The following is a 19,073-nucleotide window of genomic DNA, read 5'->3' on the forward strand; positions in this document are numbered from 1 at the left end:
TCCATTTGAAACTGCGATTTTTAATCATATCAATTTGATTACAGGCTTATTCTGTCGGAGTAGGGTGTTTCAATATTTATGCCAAGAATAAAGTATTATTGTATCTTTATCATTATATCCTCATTGAAATAAATATTCTAAGGGAGAAGAAGACTCAAATATTTCCCATAGACCTATTCTTCCCGTGCGAAGAACGGTCAGTTCACCTTTTATAGGCTATATACATACATACATACACATACGCGGCTGTTGTCAATTCCCGGGTTACCTAACATGCACGTTCTTCACTAAGCGTATGTGTATCAGAAGATGTAACTGTTCATCTGAGTGACTTCGAAAACTATAGGTTCGACATTTATAGCAGGATGGTCATGCATCCTTCGTTACACTACTGAATACACACGATACTTCATACTTACCACATGGTATGATGTTATCACTTCTCATTTGCTACTTTCAATCATATATTCCCTCCCTCTCTGCCATGTGAATAGTACCTCTTACTCTAACGTAAAACAAGTTTTAATTGATTTTGATTTATTTTATAATATACTGTGGAAAGAACCGGGGCTGGTGTCAACATACAGAAACTGGAATCCTTTTTTATGCTGCTGTTCGTGTTGATAGTGTGTTATTAGTGTCTACTGAATAATTATATAAGGAATATGTTTATGAAAGCTTTGTAATAACTACGTAATCTAAGTTGTAAGTCAGCAAATTCCTAAAGTTCAATTCTCCTTAATTTAGTTCATACATTTTAGGATGGACTGCGGAAATTTTAGGAAGAATCGAACTTTAAAAACTCATATTTTCAATATATCCTATTTCTTTTTAAAGATAAAATAAAACTAAAAGAAGAATAAAAAATTATAGTAGTGTACTAACTCTATTTTTCTCCGCCCGTTTTGTTCTAGTGCATCTGCTAAGTTTACACTAAAGGATCAAGTGAATTTCATTGTTGCAGTTAATTATGACACATCTGTGTGACGGTAACCGGAAAAACCTAAAGTTCATTGTCAGAAAATCAAGGTGTTGACCACATATCATGCAGAGAACTTACCCCCTTTACGCACTAATTCATGGCCAATCTTAATTAACAAAGTTGATCTGAATTCTGAAAAGAAAATATACTGTATTTTATTCAAATAAAATAATTTTTACGAAATTTATTTCGCATTTATAATGCAAATTTGGAACATGAGTGGATTTTATAATCTTTCACGCTTTATATTAGATGGTTTACAACTCCAAACAATAGGGTTATTTTTGCAATTTGAAGGAAGGCACGTAGCACGTGTTAGTAAAATCTGTAAGCTTCACGAGACTTCTCATGGTAGAAGCTTCTCTACGATGTCTTTAATCATTCTATAATACAGTTCTTTCTGTTTTGCTACAGCGATTTCTTTTTTCGTTCACTTCGATATACGTTGTTAAATATGGAATGTTAAGATTAGAGGACATAGGAGACATAGTACACATTTTAAATAAAGTTCTCGAAGAAAAATTGATTCTTGTTACGCAAAATTATCAAGCTGTGTTTTTATTTACGTACTGGGAAATGGGGTAAAAGTACAAACGTTGTTTTATCTTTCACACTTCTAATTTGGATGTTTACCAATTCACTCCCTTAATATACACATTTACAAGTTATCTCTTTTAATGAGACATCAAAGAACATTTATGTAAATTTGTTTTATATTCTTTTATCAGAATTGAAACATAACATGGCACTTTATATTATAAAAATATGATATTTTATGAGATAAAGGTTGATGCGATAGTTGATGCATAGGCCTAGTAGTTGATGCGATGTGAAACTAAATTAGTGTAAAAGTATTCAAATAGTGAATAATCTATTTTTACTTGTTTTAATGAATTAAAAATTGTTATTGCATTTTCTTCCTTTGCAGTTGTTTTTAAAATTTTATTATGTTCTATTTATTGAAGTTGTACAAGTGTTTTATACAAGTCAATGAAATTACAGATAATTTTTCAAATGCAATTTTGTCAACACGAGAAAAACACAATGTCTTGAAGCACTAACAGACGACCAGTTCTATTAAACAAAACTTTTCTTTTTTTTTTACAATTATCAATACAGAATAACGAGAAGGTGAATACAGTGAATTAAGAAAACAAATAAAACTTGTACTAAGTAAAACTTGCAATTTATTTCGATATAAAATTCTATGATATAAGAACTTATAAACAGCCAAGTAGGAGAATCTAAATATGTTCAACTTATCTCCCACTGAAAGCTAGTTTTATTTGACCATCAGATTGCTAAACTGTAATTTAATGTAACACATCATTATTTTAAATTTTAGCTGCTGGAATACTCAAAAATTCTCGTCCTTTACCGTTTCTAAAAATACAATCTTTCAGTTTAACGTCCCACAATTTTGCCACTTAGGCTTTTACCATTTTGAGTCAAGTGAAATGACAATACTTGTTTAGTAGCTATAATTAAAGTTTATATATATAATCGTAACTTGTTTTAAAGTTATTTTATAATCACAATGTTTTTTTTTTCTTTTACGTGTAAAAGTGTTGTAAATATAGCTTTAAAATTATCCCAAAATCAGAGTGTATTAGAACAAAAATGACAAATTTCGTGTTATGTCACTTTTCTGGCGAGGGATACGAACTTGGATCTTAAGGTTTTTTGACTTGTGTCACTTTTCTCGAGAAGGTGCCATATATAATGTATATGTTAGTGTATAATGAAAAGGAAATGAAATCTTTCGGTTTAACGTCCCACGATTATGCCCTTTAGAGTATTTGAGACGGATGATTAAATAGATAGAATGAGAATGTGGAAGGAAACGAAGTACTTTAAGAAAACTCAGACGCAATGTTGTGCACCACACCCTTACTTGGCCTGGAATCGAACAAGGGACACCATGCACCAGAGGTAAACGCTCTATCCCTTAGCCACCACTCTCCCTTATGTAAGAATACATCAACGAAAATTAACATGTGAAACTGAATTGATAATAGTGTATACCGTTGACGATCCTTTCTTCTTTAAAAAAGCAATAAAAGGACAGAAAAAATATACAATACAAAATTGCACAAACCATACTAAAGTTTGTTCATCTTCCAAGAAAGAAAGAACAAATCTGAGGAAAAAATATTTAGCTCTTGAGGCTTACACAGTATTAGAATGGTTCAAAGAATCTATTTACTGTGCAGAAGCTATTAAATTAAATGCTTTAGAAAGAACCCATTTTCCCATGGAAAATGGGACAGTGACAAACTCGAGGATACCTGACGAAGGAGGTTTAATAGGATCTGGTAATGGAATAAAATTGTTTCCGTGCATTGGTTTGTAGTAATCCGGCTTTTGCTGGACATTCATCATGTTCATGACAGGTGGTATTGGGTTCGTGATAGGCTGTTGCTGGGCATTCATGTTCATGACAGGTGGCATTTGGTTTATGACAGGCAGGTGCTGGGCATTCATCATGTTTATGACAAGTGGCATTGTTGACATTGGAGACTGCGAGAACATGTTTCCTTCAGAACCATCTGTGGCCAGAGCAATCACCCCAACACCGTTAGTGTTCATGTGTTGAAATGTTGATTCGTAATCCATTCCATGACCACCGCATCCCATCATCATCATGGGTGACACCATATCTTGGGTCTGGGTAATATTTTTTCTTCTTTCTCTGATATATTCCAGTGCAGAAACCATGCGATTTAGGCCTGAAAATGACATTGAATTAATCAATATGATATAATAGAAAAAATATGGTATATTCATGAACTAATCATTATCCTAAACATTATGGCCTCACTGGTATCTAGTGCTCTCAACGGGTCGGGTCGGGTCGGGTTGAAGACCGACCCGACCCGACCCGTGATCCGAATTGACTGACCCGACCCGACCCGACTGACCCGAACCGTGATCCGACCTCATTGACCTGATCCGACAACCCGACCCGAGCTGACCCGATTGACCCGACCCGACAACCCGACCCGAGCTGACCCGATCTGAGTCGGGTCGGGTCGGGTCACGGGTCGGGTCGGGTCAACCCGATCCGTTTGAGAGCACTACTGGTCACTGCACTGGGTGAACGCCATAATGCACTCCCATTGGGAATTAAACCCGGACCACGTGTACCGAAGTCTTACACGTTAACCACTAGCTAGATCAAGCGATGGATTTGTATATGCATCTTAATGAATATTTGGAACTTTTGAGGTTTGGTTATTTCTTTTTATAACTGATACCAATGCCCGACGTGGGAGAAGTTTATTTTTTTTCTTCTATGTGACGAAATTTTTATTCAAGGTCAGTGTTCTCACCTGCTTGGACGGCAGGGAGTCTTCTCGCAAGGCAATAGCAAGAGTCTCTTGGCGGAGACGAAAGGAAATCGTTTAAATACAATGATAAGGGTTGAGGAAACAGGAGAACACCTGTGATTTTTTCCAACCCTCCAACTTTCATTCCAAAATAGGTTCTTATGATTCCGGGACCCATGCCACTTTGATTTTTCTTTCTTGGTAATTAAAACGTATTTTACAGTATATATAGTTGCACATAAGAAGATACATAATATGAATTTTGTAATTTAAAATTTAATAATACAGTACGATATTTAATTATAAAGTACTAATTTTATTTCATCACTTTCAGCCCAGCAAATGAAATTCAAACAATTCGCTCCCTGGGTCTTGGTCATCAATACTGCGTCTTATTCTTTGTCTTGCAGTCAAGTCTTGGTCCTGCATTTCGTAATTTTGGTGGTCTTTCATGCTATACAAGAGCCAAGAATGCTCGCCTCATCGGTACAAATGAAGACCAAGTGTGATTTTGATTATGGTCTTTCATACTATACGGAAAGCAAGAAAATATGCTCATCGCTACTTGGTGATCACCAAAACAAGGCCAAGAGCAAGATTACTATGCAATTCGTCTTGCATATCCAATCTTTATCTTGTTCTTGTATCGATGTCCTTGGGTTTGGTGAAATAAAATGAAATATTCAGTTTAAGGTCCCTCGATTCTGCACCGAGGCTAAGGGATACGGTGACCATGAGAAATGAATGAAATGGTGGAATGAAGAAAGTGGGAGGAAACAGAACCGCGAGAAAACCCAATACACGGCGTTTCTCCACCACAAAGCCTACTTAGCACAAGCTGGGATCGAACCATGGACACCATGCACCAGAGATGAACTCTCTACCACTGAGCCACCGCAGCTCTGCTTGGGCGTCCATATCCAATCTTTCTTTTAGCCTTGCTTAACACGTTAGCTGCCATGTGGGTCCGATCGGACCTACTGGAGTGATCTAAGAAAATGTTCTTGTAGGTCCGATCGGACCCACAATTTCTAATTCGTCGAATTGACGTTAGAGTACTTGTATTGTTAAATCCTGTCTCTACTGTTATTGAACTGCAGTGTTTTTATTACACATGTAGGTTTTGGTCTTTGATATTTATTATTAACGCCGCTAGGGGCGCTAAATACCAAGTAACAAGCATTTGTTGCTTTTGTAGACCCGATCGGACCTATGTTTTGCTTTTTCAGTGACATGTTAAAAAGTTTAACAATGGATTCATTATTTATTCTAATTTATTTTCACAAGATGTCAGTGTCCCTGTCATTTGATGAATTTTCAGAAAAGTCTAGATCACTACACTGCTATTACTAATGAGATCGAGTTCTGCGCATATTTCTTCGTTTTTCATTGCACAAAGATATTACTTAGCACTAAAAGCAAGATGAATATATCCATACTTCTCACTTCTGCACATGTAGTAATAAACAAATAACTTTCTAACAGAGTTGCCAGTTCAACTGTAATTTATCCCCTTGCCCATAAACAAAATATACACACGTACGTCCGATCGGACCCCCAACTTTTATGCACGCGGATTCACTACCATGCCTTAGATTATGTTTCAATATTGATATTATGTTTAAAAAATATGAACAAAACAAGAATAATGTAAGTAAGTACGCTAGGCACTCTACCGGTGAACAACAAAATTTACCCTTGGCAGCAACGTGTTAAACAACTTCTAGTTTTGTTCTAAATCCAGACTCCATATTGGCGTAGATATTAATATTACAGTCGATTGGTAAAATCAATCTTCCACATTTACAAATTAAAATACACACAAGTACAAAAACAAGCATTTACCATAAAAACACTAGCTGCAAGTGTTCAAAATAGATTTATGGCTTCTATAAAATCAATTGAAAATTGCTATTTTTAATTAGGCAGCTAGTGAAAAACAGCAGCTTTCGACTCCAGCCGAGTTTAAGCTCAACCTAAACTCAGTTGACCAAAGTGAGCTGACCCGACTGACCCGACCCGAGCTGACCCGATTGACCCGACCCGACATCCCGACCCGAGCTGACCCGATTGACCCGACCCGACAACCCGATCCGAGCTGACCCGACCCGACAACCCAACCCGAGTTGACCTGACCCGACCCGTTTGAGAGCACTACTGGTATCCCACTTTCTGCAAATAAGAGCTTCCTTATTGCCCTCCGGTCTTAAGTTAAGACTTTACCTTCTTTAATATTCCTATGAATTGTAGTCTTCTTGTGAGTCTCCTTCTTTTTCTCTACGTTATACCTTCTACTACGATTCCAAAAGACAATTTAAAAACAACGACATCCTAGCTCCTAATTTGTTTCTTTAACCATAACATTACTCTCTGTCCTGCACTTCTCATAGTTCTTCATCATTGATTATCCGTTCCAACCATTATTATTATTATTATTTTAAAAATTCTATTCCAACAGAATAACAATCAATTAATACTGGCAACCAGAGTTAGATTTACACGCAAGAAAAGGTTTTCGGCGTGACGCGTCAAAAAACGTGTAAAATCTGTAAAGTACGTAAAAACCTGAAACAAGTCTGCAAATTAAAATTGATTTTTTTTTGGTTACTGTTTGATTTGTCCTAATATGTTAAAGGATAAATATAAAAAAGATGGCAGTATAACGTATCCCGAATATGTAATCTTACCTTCTCTGAGTACATGAGGCTCAGTAGCGATGACCATTCGGAACCATCCATATTCTGCCCAAAATTCGGAACCTCTATTTAAGACGACACCGTACTCTTTCAATTTATTGAATAAACCTGAAATGTAAAAATATATGTGGAAATAGGGGAGAAAATATAAAATAAAATAATTGAAAATACACGATTCCAAATTGTGTGCTAAGAAGTTTGTAGTAAAAGATATTTAAACTCATCGAACTCTTTCCGCTAACGCATACACATTCACTTTATTTGATCAACTATAGTATGTGTTCTTGTAATAGAGTGGCGCAATCAAACTTAGGGTTAGGGCTAAAAGGGACAGAAATAGTTGAATATCAGAAATAGATTTTTTTTTAATTTTTAACCAGTGGCGGGTAATGTTAGTGTTGCAGCGATGCGCAACGACCAAAGTATTTCAAGAAAAAAATATTATTATCAATAGTAGTAAAGAACAGAAAAAAATACTTTCTAATACTCGTATATACACACTTTAGATAACATATTTTTTACTTCTGTAATTGTCCGTTCCATTAATCCGTTTTAAAAAGCGAAAAATAATCCCTCACAGAGTTTCTAATTTATATTGCGTTGCAGCGAGCATACAACGACCAGATTCCTTCAGCGCGGCAATTGGAGCGAATGTTAAGTCTCCTTTCCGCTATTTCAGAAGTTAAAGGCTCTGGTAGTTGCAGTGCTTCTGCAACACAGCACGGTTTCCAGTGAACAAGAAGGTTTTTCGCGCTAAATAAGATTTCTGAATTTTATTTCACTAGCAATTAACAAATTGAATTTGTTTTTATGCATTCATATTTTTAAATTATGGGACCATACTGAAGCAAATCAATATAATGACAATTAAAAAGTGATTGCAGAATTACAAAATAAGAAAGAAAATAGGCTATCTAGTAGAGCAGAAAACAAATGAAAGTAGACCCGCATTTAGAAGTTAATACTTAGCTTATATTGATAATGAAGGCTTCTTCTACAGTAATTTGTGAATCAAATATTAATAAGTCAGTATGTAGAATCGCCCCCCCCCCTCTGTGGATAGTATTTTAGTATACACATATTTCTTTTATAAAATAAGTATATTTTATACTCTTGATAATTTCCACACAAAACTGTATGATGGGGGACGCCACATTGAATTTGGAACTAGTTAGCAATGCTCAGGAGCGTAGCCTTGAGGATAGTCCACCGGGTCCCCATCTCCCAAAAATTTCGGAACTTGACTAACATTTGTAGACTTTCTTAACGAACTATACTTGTTTAAAAGAGAAATGATTGATGTAGGTTAAATATTTTATTTTACGCCGCATCATGTACTCTTTTTTTTTCTTATAAAAATAATCGTTCTATTAGTTTTTCTAAAAATATAGGTGACAGTAATTAAGAACTACTTATCGTCTTTTCGTGTGCAGTATAAGACAGGTTCCATATTACGTAGACGTATTGGACCTCCCTCAAATACTTTGCACCGCTCCCAGCTAGCATTTCTGGGTGTAGAACTGGCAGTGCTGTCTGTTTTGATGTTCTTTGATTTTTGGCTTCTGTTACATGCTGATCGTACATCTGGCGGGTTTCGAGGTTTCCTTTCCAGAACATATGACATTGATAAGCATTGTTTCGCCTCATGTGGAAGTATATTGTGTTCATCGTGCATTGCGTAACAACCAAGACGGATGATTTGGAATGTAGTTTTTTCTTTTACGCACATATGTGTGTGTGTATTGTATGAATATGTGACATTCGGAATTCATATACCAGCACCTCTTTTGTATCAGCTGTTTGTTTTTTTAATTATTAGATTTAATTTTATTGTGTGTGCTTTTAATTCTGTAAATAACCTACAAATTCTGAATGAATTGTATACCATGACTTCTGTAAAGAACTTACAAAAACATTGACCAGCTTTCAACTGAGGAAAAACTTGCAATTAAGGCTTAGACAAAACAAGCAAAGGGCAATTCAGGAGAGTGTTCGAAAAAAAAACAGTTTAAATTTACAGGATATCTTATAGCAGTAATGTTGTTTGCACTAGATACATTTCCTCAATTTATTTTAAATTTTCCTAGATAAACTGTGAATAAAGTGTGTTCAATGTACATTTTTTTATAACACTTATGTCTGCTACGAACTCTATTCAGTCAACACAGAAAAGGAATTCGGATCACTGCCAAGGACTGAGTTTGCTAGAATAAATCATTCGCAATAATCTAGAAAAAATATTTGGTGAATCTACAAAGCTTCTGAAATTAATATTAACTGTACCTATGGCATCAGCAAGAGACGAAAAGTTTTTTCCACATCAAAAAGAGTTGAATTGAGTTGATTTTAGTTTAGCGTCCCGTTCAGCAGCGAGGCTATATGAGACGTAGACCTACTGATTAACGTGGAATCCGAATCACATGAGCTCCCGTCGGGAATCGAACCCGGGTCTCCCACGCAAAGGCGCTTACGCTAACCGCTTACCCACGAGGGAGCTCCACATCCTAAAGAATTGACACTTTCAAGGAATTGAATGTCCCAAGAAAGGTTATCATCATTGGTTATGCTTTCTATCGAAAAAGACCTGACAATAAGAATAGCAGAGTTAACCAGCATTTATTAGACAGATTTGCTCCAATCAAAGAGAGGAGAATGAACTTACTAATTAAATAAGGTGATAAGTCGGGTAAAGTGTTCTGCATTCTTTATTTTTTTTAAAAAAAACAGAATTTTATTTAATTTCGCATGTCACATTGCATTTGCATCTAAAGTTACGCTGATTAGTCAATGAGTCCACTTTATATCTTCTGTCTCCGATCGTTCGTACTGCAACACCCAAAACCATACTGCAACACCCAAAACCACAATCCACCGGCCACCACTGTTTTTAACACAAATGAAAGTTTAAGGTTCGAGAATTACTCATTAAGCGATGTATGAGATTACATTTACGGAACGATGATATTTGAAATGAAACATCAACGGAGAAACGAAAAGTTCAGAGCCTGGGTTTGGGCAATATCCACTTTGATGGAAAGGCAGTAATCAGGAGTTAGAAGAAATCGTTTCCAGTAATATGCAATATACAGATAACGTGTGTAATTTTCTTTGTAGGTTAAAATAAAAGGTTGTAACTGATACACACAAGAAGTCTGATATAACAGCTAACCGCCTTACTAGATCATCTGAACCAACATAATGTGTCACTCAATGAGCTGATAATGAAGATACAGTCATCACTGCATACACTTGTGTAAACTTGGAACCTAATACTGAATTGAAAATAAAATGGAATTAACATTTTAATATCCCACAACTCTATTCTTTCGGAGTGGGGAAACAATGATAAATTCAAATGAATGAAAATAAATTCGTAGTGGATAGAGTATAAAATCTATAGGATCGAAGATAACACAAAGCGCTTTCATGCTCCACAGATCCTACATGGTAGTTCGCAGGTTGAAAGTAGTCACGTCTTACAGTTCAAGGTGATCGCTCCAATATCGAGTAGGAGAACTAAACCGGTTCAGATCAGAATCATAATTTCCATCCATAGTCTTTTCTTCAAGTTTGGTAATGAACAAATAATGCTATTCATGATTTGTCTTCGAAGAAGATTATTACGATCTGAATATAAGTTGTACTAGTGTTCCGGGCGTAAAATTTATACTAGTGGCTTGCCTTCATCAACCCTCGTCTAAAATTGAAATCATACCAACTACTACTGAACACAGACTGTAAATTAGTATATTGTATCTGTCTAAAATATTTCTGTGTAAACAAAAAGTTGAAATATACTTACAATAAATTTTATATGTGGTAGGACTAGGTAAAGCACACATCTAGATTTATGTATTTGAAGGCCCTTGGGTCAGTGTGTGTAAAAGTAATATGATTCGGTGAGAGAATAACAATAAAGCAGGATACCACATTACAATTTTTTTCCATGTATTGTAAAACATAAGTCACATCTACTGAATGGAAGTGAAAATCAAGTAAATAAAACAAGTCTATCTCAAATGTGTTTTTACTAGTGTTGTAAAAATCTTTTTTTCTGTGAAGTTTTTTCAATAAAAAACCGTTCTTTTTCATGTTTTTTTAAATGTCAGCTTTTTTTCTGGCAACTATTATTTATTGATTTACGTTGCAAATAACAGAAATAATCAGCAAAACTCGAGTCGAAGTCCTCGTTAACTTACAAATTCCTTGTTTCCTTGTATCTTTATGAGCAAAATACTTTTTTATTCTTATTACTAGTAACTCGGGTTGTTGTCTCATTCTCCTATCCTGGTCCCGTACCTGTCTCTGTTACACAAACAAGGGAAAGTACCGAAATTTTCCGCTGAGCTGTTATTGCTGTTCGATTTCTGACATTGCCTGTTTACAATACCAGCATGTGAGAGATCATTAAGTACCTATGTCGCAGTACATTCGTGTAGACGAAATAGATTAACAAATGAAATGGGTGGAAAGCTTGTTTATATCAATCACAATCTTGCACGTAAGAATACGATTGCCTTGGATATCTTTGAACCAATTTTGGTTCGAACATTCCTGGAACATCTGCAAGTGTCACCAGATTTCTGATCAGCACATCAAGAACATCTACAGTGAAAGAAATCGACGAATGTTTTGAAACTGAAACTGACACTTCGCAATTTACGCTACATGATACTTCGAGCGACACTACTTGAAGTGTCTTGTGACGATTTTTAACGTAAAATTGATGTAAACAGTGTACTCTTAACAGTATTTAACGTTTAATCTATGTTGCATTCAGAGCTGGATTTAAGTTTGGTTTGGCCCTAAGCTACTAAAGGTAATGGAGCCTTTTATGTATCAAGATGAACGTTGGCACCCTATGTACAGAAATGAAGAAACTAGTGATATTTTAGGAAGCTGGCTAGCAGAAGGGGCCCCATTATTTATATCATAAGAGCCTAAACAACACGAAGCACTCTTGCTACTTGTATCTTATTTTATTTATTATTTATCTTATATTTTGGAAATGTACATTGAATTTTTCCCTTCAATTTTCGGGGCCCCCAAGTGAGAGGGGGCCCTAAGCTATAGCTTGTTTAGTTTACACGTAAATCCGGTACTGGTTACATTTAATTCTAATTACCTACATACAAATATTTCTTACTTAAATAGACGCTAAAAACGTTATTAGAGAAAAAACAAAATTCAGAAAAAAAACAAGAGGCATTTTTCTTTAAAAAAAGCATGCATTTCTCAAAAAATAAAAAGTTTTTTTTTTTTTTTTTTTTAATTTATAACACTAGGTTTTACCTCTCTTTTATCTTATCGAAGTCATTGGATATATCCTCGAAATCAAGAGAATTTCTCATCTCACTCTCAACAGGCATTAAGACGAGATCGGAAATCCGCCTTTGTCTCATTGTAGCACGAAGCTTTGTAAAAATATTTTCATATTATACTTCTATTCTACAATTTAGGTACACTCTCTCTATTTTTGTGTATGTATATACTTCTGTACATCTGAAATTTTCGATCTACTTTTGTAATTTGTACTATATTTATTGTAATTTTTCTGTTCTAATAAACTGTTCTGTTCTTCTTCAATGAAGGTTAGTTTTTAAAAAAACACTCCCAGATTCGCAACTAGTGATTGATAAAAAGATCCGTTAGGCATCATTACGTTTAAAAAATCATCCTCAATGTCATTGTCAACCACTAATTTGTACATTTCAGTGAGTAAAAGATTTGAAGCACGTCGTTAAGAGAAGATTTCAAATCTATATTGAAGTGCACAAATTTCGCAACGTAAACTTTCCTAATTGAGATTACTGCGATATTTGTCAGGATATTTTGATATCTGCATTAGGAGTTCTTTAGTTTCTCCCGTTGCTATACATTCAGTCTAAAATATCTGAGCAGTTCAACTACTTCACAATACTTTTTTGTCGTTTCTTTAGTTCTGTTCATAACCTATCAAGAGTTGCAAGCAGGGTGCGAATTACCGGGTGCGATTTTCCCTCCCAATCACATTTTGTTCCCCCACAAAGAAATCAACTGAAGTATCCTCACCAGGAATGCTCGCTTCCCCCTAAACTATGCTTAGTATAACGCCAAATTTCACTGATTTTTGTCATTTCTTGTAAATTCAATCTTCTAGCTATATTTCGAAATGAGTGATGTAAACTATTCTGTTTGGTCATTTCTAATTTCCCCACTATTTCCACCATTGTTTAGTTGAACTATATTATTATGTCTACAGTTGCAACCGTATTCTCGTGCCCTTCAGTTCGTCGTTGTTCGTGAATTTGAATGTACTAATTGCGCATAACAAAGTCAGGTATGGATTTATAAATACTCTTAGCGGTTGGCCAAGAAGTAATAAACAAATACCTTCTTCCATTATACTTGGCGAAGGTCGGACAGTTTACGGAAATGAACTTTTGAGACTGTACTCTAAATCTGAGTTATATATTCTCTCGTGGCTATATGTTAACGTACACGCTGGGGATACATCTTAGTGAGCAGACATGTTAAAGGTGAGTAAGCGCATTCGACATTTCCACTGATTTTATTATAGTATTGTCACCAGAAGAGCCTATAAATGTTTCGAAAATCCAAGGAGGGGCAATTGTCCCCTCTTGCCCCCCTCTGTGGGCGCCCATGGTCATAACGAGTAATGAACACAATAATCTGTTCCAATGAGTGAATCAATACAAAAGAAATCAATCTACTGGACGAAACTTAACAAAGGCTGAACTCTTCAAACGTTTGCTTTCATGACTTTTTTTCTTGTGGACCTCAGAACACAAAACGCAATACTTTCATGATATAATCTTTTGCAAATGTACCACAATATACCAAACATTAATCATCTCAGAGCTGAGGGCAGGCTTGTAGCCGCCCCAAAAATGTAGGGGGAGGGCAGTAGAAGTTAGGGGGGCTAATCCAACCATATTATAGTTTATCACCATATTATACCGATAGTTTATTCGCAAGCCTACCTTGAAAATTTTAGAGGGCTAGTAAAAATTTAGGGGGCTGCCTCTCGTGGATACAGGCCTGGCTGAAGGGAGTAAGAATATAAATAAACTTATGTTTGTATACTTAGAACACTATTTCGTGTGAAGTTATTGAAAAGAAAAAGTTGAAGCTTCAAAGTAACAACATAAGTAATACATAATGAATTTCTGTCGATATTCCTCTTGTTCAGACTCGAAAAATCCTGGACGCTAAGTACTCAAGGTGATTGGAAATAGGAAATAGGAGTTAGGTACTTGACTCCTAAATAAGTTAAATCAAAAATAAAATTATGAGGGCTCATGTATGAAATTATATTATTATGGTGCCTCGGTTTGAGAACCGGAGCCTAGGTCACAAGAAAAATTCTCGAGCACTTATCTTGTTCATGATGTTCTTTCGGTAGCCTAACCATCTATCTGCCTCTATTCGCTACAGCTTTCTTCAGCTTCAAACCATCAAGGTAACTATACAAGCATTTCCCTTGTAGAAATATAGTAAGAAAGTGCTATATAATACGATACTTGTAGCATTAAGATAAGAATAGTTGTAACAATGGTGTGGGGTGACCAACTGCTAATATACAGAGTAAATAGTAGAAAAATGAAAGGATGTAATAGGATATGAATATTTTTAAAGGGATTAAGAGCTTTTTGGTGCAGAAAGTGCTTATTTGTAGCAGTAGTATAACAGCATGGAGATTCACGACAAATCTTCAAAGTAAAGAAGAGCTATAATATGATAGCCTACATATTCTCAATCTGTGTATGACTTAATTTGAACTAATATAGTGCTTAGACGCTAATGTTTTTGGGGTAATACAATATTAAAGTAATCCTGTTTAAGTGTACAAATATCAAACATGTTTCTAATGATAGAACATTACAAATGATCATTAATGTATTTCAAGCTAAGAAAAAAGGTCTTATTAACATGTTTCGTTTATATATAGTAAGTGTATTACTTATTTTGCAATTTTTTCATTCACTATTCTACTAAATTTATTTGTAGTTTGCAGTAAGAAACTGTAACATGAAAAGGTTCCCTGAAGCTTCCAATGCAACTCAAAGAGCGATAGAACCTGTGACGTCACGCCAAAACCCTTGTCTGTGTTGCCGTGACGTAGGCAGCTCATTTTTCCATTGAAGCGTTGTATCTCCGTACCGAAGAAATATTTTTCTGAGATTTTTTGGTATGTGGTATATTGAAGACTAGTTCTACACGATGGTGTCTTTAAATTATAACTTTTGGTCAAAAAGGAAATGTCCATTGAAAATTTTTTTCAGCATTTGCTAATACGACTGGTACTCCATGTCATTGTCCGTGTCTATAGCGCGTCTCACTCTTAGATTGCAGTACAGAGTAAATGGAGCGCGCTGTTGCCACATTTCTTCCGCCGTATGTTTTCTTCTGAAGAAAGAACAAGAAAGACTGAAAAAGTGCCTGACTCTGTAAATAAAGCCTTTTTCAAATTCATACATTTTCATCGCTTTTTCCATTCCATTTGCGCAAATTCATTTGGAACGTCGAATTGGAGGGTATGAAACAACAGTCTAATAATTGTGTGTTAGGTAGGGGGTTTCCTTTTATGATGGTTTATAAATCGTTGCAATAAAAGTTTAATGGGAGCAATACGAAATCGAGAGAATATATGAAACGAATAGAAAACATATGATTGAAATAAATGGCAGGCTAAACTGTTTTACACAGAAATTTCCCGTACCGATTGTGCGGCAAGCTAAGAAATAGCAATGGATAAGATACTGCTACTGAACTTGGATAAGAGTGTTTAAGTAGGGGTGATCGTAATATGTGACGAGAAAATATAACGTACGAAAACGCTCATTTGTCTGTGTATGCAAAATATCCGCAAAACTAATTTCGTTTGTCAAACAAAAGTTACATTGTAAAGTATATTGTGAAGGCGGCTGCTCCCCACTTCCGATGGTTTAGATCTGATTTTTCCCGCGGAACAACAGTATGATATTTAACAAATACCAGGGGGTCTAAATGGAACATCGCACTATAATAGAAATTATAAATACATTTGCGAATATTAATGAAAGATTTGTAAATTTAAAATTAAAAAAAGAAGAAGAAAAGAACGCATGCTAAATACGTTTTAATCACTTTTGCTGCTTCCACTTAAAGGTGAAATCCCTTCAATGTATTCAGTCTGTAGTTGAAAACCCGAAGAGCATGTGTGGAATAAACCCGAAATGTAAACGTGAAATAAAAGCAAGAATTAGAATAGCGAAAAAAGCCTTTAGGAGGAAGGAAAGTCTGTTTTGTTCAACCTTGAATAAAGACTTGAGAAAAAGACTCATAAAATATTTCGTGTGGAGTATTGTGCTGTAAGAGTCAGAAACATGGTCATCACATAAAAAATGATTTAAAACGACTGGAAGGTTTCGCAATGTGAGTGTGGAGGAGAATGGAAAGAATTAGGTGGGTCGAATGAAAAACGAATAAGAGAGTATTAGAAATGGTGGGGATCAAAAGAACAATTTTAGATATAATTAAGAAAAGGAAAAGAAACTGATGGGGACATTGGCTAAGAAGGAACTGTATCATGAGGATCGTGCTAGAGGGTATGGTGACATGTAAAAGAGGGAAGGGACAAAGGAAACTACAATTACTGGACGATATCAAAATAGAAAAATAACACGTGAAGACGAAGAGGTTAACGTAAGACCGTGGATCATGGATGCTTCTCAGTGGCAGCAAGTAACCTGCCAAAAATGGCAGAACACCTATGATGATGATGATGATGATGATGATGATGACAAAATGTAATGGTGAATAGACACTGAACCTCCCTGGTTTCTATACTCATTTCTGACACCTCAGACACACAATGTCAGTCTGGGAACAGAAGAAGAATGAAAAGAAACTCTATTATATCTGTTCTTAATAAACGCATAAGTTGTAACTTTAAATCACGTATAGTGACAGCCAACAAGGTACAGATCGTTGGACGAGGAAACAAAACCAAACAGAATTATCAAACCCTCCGAAAATTCATTTTGTTTCTTTCATACTTCCTAAAGAAACATCCGGGAAAAGAACAAAGAGCCTTTTCATTCTGCTTTGTGAGCTCATGAAGTTATTTGTTGCTAATGTTTTTCTCATCTTCATCTGCGTATTCAAAGTAAATAAAGAAGTGGAATTACCAACGAAACCAACCTTTTATTGTCAAAATTGTCAGCATTCGAAACAACATTAGGGACCACGTGCGAACTGTAAATGAATCAGTTACAAAAACAAATAACTTTTTATCACTAGGAGTCAGGAGTTTTACTCGTATTATTAACAGATATTGGACTGCTGTTTTCCCTTCCATAGATATTGATCTGAAGAAACAGTTTGTTTTGTTTGAGTACCAACTGCATATTTGTGATTAATGTTATTGCTAACTGAATTTTACAATCCTGATTCAAGTGTTTACTGTACTTACTATTCGTCCGCGGTTGAAATTTGTCCTTTTTGGAAGAGAGAAAATACGAACTATATGCTACCGATGTCTGAATGTCAGTCTTGTGTGTGTGTGTGTAACTCAAGGAAAAGGAGCGAAGTAAGTGGAATGTAAGATTGAGTGGAGTTGACGCAATGTTTCTCGTATGTATGGTCCAAGATTCGATTTTGCGATCATGCTTCCGTTAAGCAGATTTGTTCTCGCATAGCATCAAGTGTGAATACTCATCGATATAGCACAAGACTTTACATCAGTAACTTTAAAACAAACCTTATAAGGAAAATAGCATTGGCAAGATTTGTCACTGCCTTTCTTCTGGTCAGATGCGCGTGCTTTGGAAAGTTGACTCTTAACACTAAAAGTCATAAAACCTAAATAAAGAAAGATGTCGAACTGCAATTCGCTTTAAAAATAACTTCAATCCTTTCTCAATATTTTTCTCGCTTTGCACCCCCATCTAAGCTGAAAAATTAAAAAAAAAAAGTTTCTCACTAGTCAACTTTTTAGATATTGTATTGCAATAGTATATGCACTTTCTCTTACATTTTATTTTTTATTTTAAAATTCAAGATTTTTTGAATGGCAACTTTTTCAACATTGGCACCAAATATGGTGTTAATAGCTGTGTAAGTTTCAACGTTGTATCTCTTATAATTCCGAACTTATGACGTGATATGTTTAACGCGACGTTAGAATTTGCCATTAGCAAGATTTCACTATTTCAAATTATTTCATTACTTGAAAATTCTTCTTGATATGAGAAAAACACATTATTTGATAGAGAATACAATGTTCTACAAAAATCTATCCATATCCAGTAAATAAAACAATTTCTAAAATTCAGGCTAAGTTTGGCAACAATGGGCATAAGGAAAAGCATTGCCATTTACTCTTTTACTGCAATCTAAGGGTGAGATGCTCTATAGCACTTCAACTGGCGCGGGCTTTTTAAAGTTAACCTTTCATTTTTCCATCTTTCTTTTCGCTGTACACTTTGCTGTCCACGCCAATAATGCTGTCTGAAAAGCTTCAATGTAACGTTTATAGTTACTTCATTTGATAACGTAGCACATAGTGAATTAACTCAGCTGTTGCCTAACAGTAAAGAAATTGTAAGTGCTGACTTTCTGAGCTCCGTCACAACTGATATTTGAAAATTTAAAAAAAAAAAAAAAAAAAAAAGCGTGGAGAGCGCAGCATTAGGGGAGAGTAGAAGAGCAAGTCGAAATTTGAATGAAGAGTTTTTTTTTTTTTTTTTTTAATATTTGGCCTTCGATTTAACCTTGATGCCAGAAATCGGGACCAGCAACAACCCATTTCTCATAAGATAAGCTAATACGTAGATTATTATTATTATTATTATTTTAAAAGCAACTTCAGTTTCACTGAGAATTTTAAGATTTTCATAATATTGAAGTAAGTTTTTTTTTTCAAGGTTGTATATAATAACCAAAGTGGAAGATTTCAATATGAGCGAGAAAATTAACATATATCTGTGATCATGGCTATCGCTCAGGCCGTATTATTAAGTAAATAAAACTTGGAGAGGTATGGGCAGGCCCGTGCTGGGATACTAATGAGGGCGGTGGACA

General features: G+C 35.3%; 2 protein-coding genes across 2 annotated transcripts in view; one reads left to right on the forward strand and one right to left on the reverse strand.

Moving 5' to 3' along the window:
* The window catches only part of LOC145660603 (uncharacterized), a 269,662-nt gene that overhangs the window by 6,149 nt on the left and 244,440 nt on the right, over positions 1 to 19,073 (forward strand). The window lies entirely within an intron of this gene.
* Positions 1,697 to 19,073, reverse strand: part of LOC145667565 (1-aminocyclopropane-1-carboxylate synthase-like protein 1) — an 80,399-nt gene continuing 63,022 nt past the window's right edge. The window contains exons 8-9 of the mRNA XM_081735038.1: positions 6,999 to 7,115; positions 1,697 to 3,711 (exon numbers count right to left, since the gene is read on the reverse strand). Of these exons, the coding sequence (XP_081591164.1) occupies positions 3,185 to 3,711; positions 6,999 to 7,115 (644 nt within the window). The 3' untranslated portion in view covers positions 1,697 to 3,184. The remainder of the gene's footprint in view (positions 3,712 to 6,998; positions 7,116 to 19,073) is intronic.

Source organism: Thermobia domestica, chromosome 1 (assembly GCF_964235325.1).
Source record: "Thermobia domestica chromosome 1, izTheDome1.hap1.1, whole genome shotgun sequence".
Classification (NCBI taxonomy): domain Eukaryota; kingdom Metazoa; phylum Arthropoda; class Insecta; order Zygentoma; family Lepismatidae; genus Thermobia; species Thermobia domestica.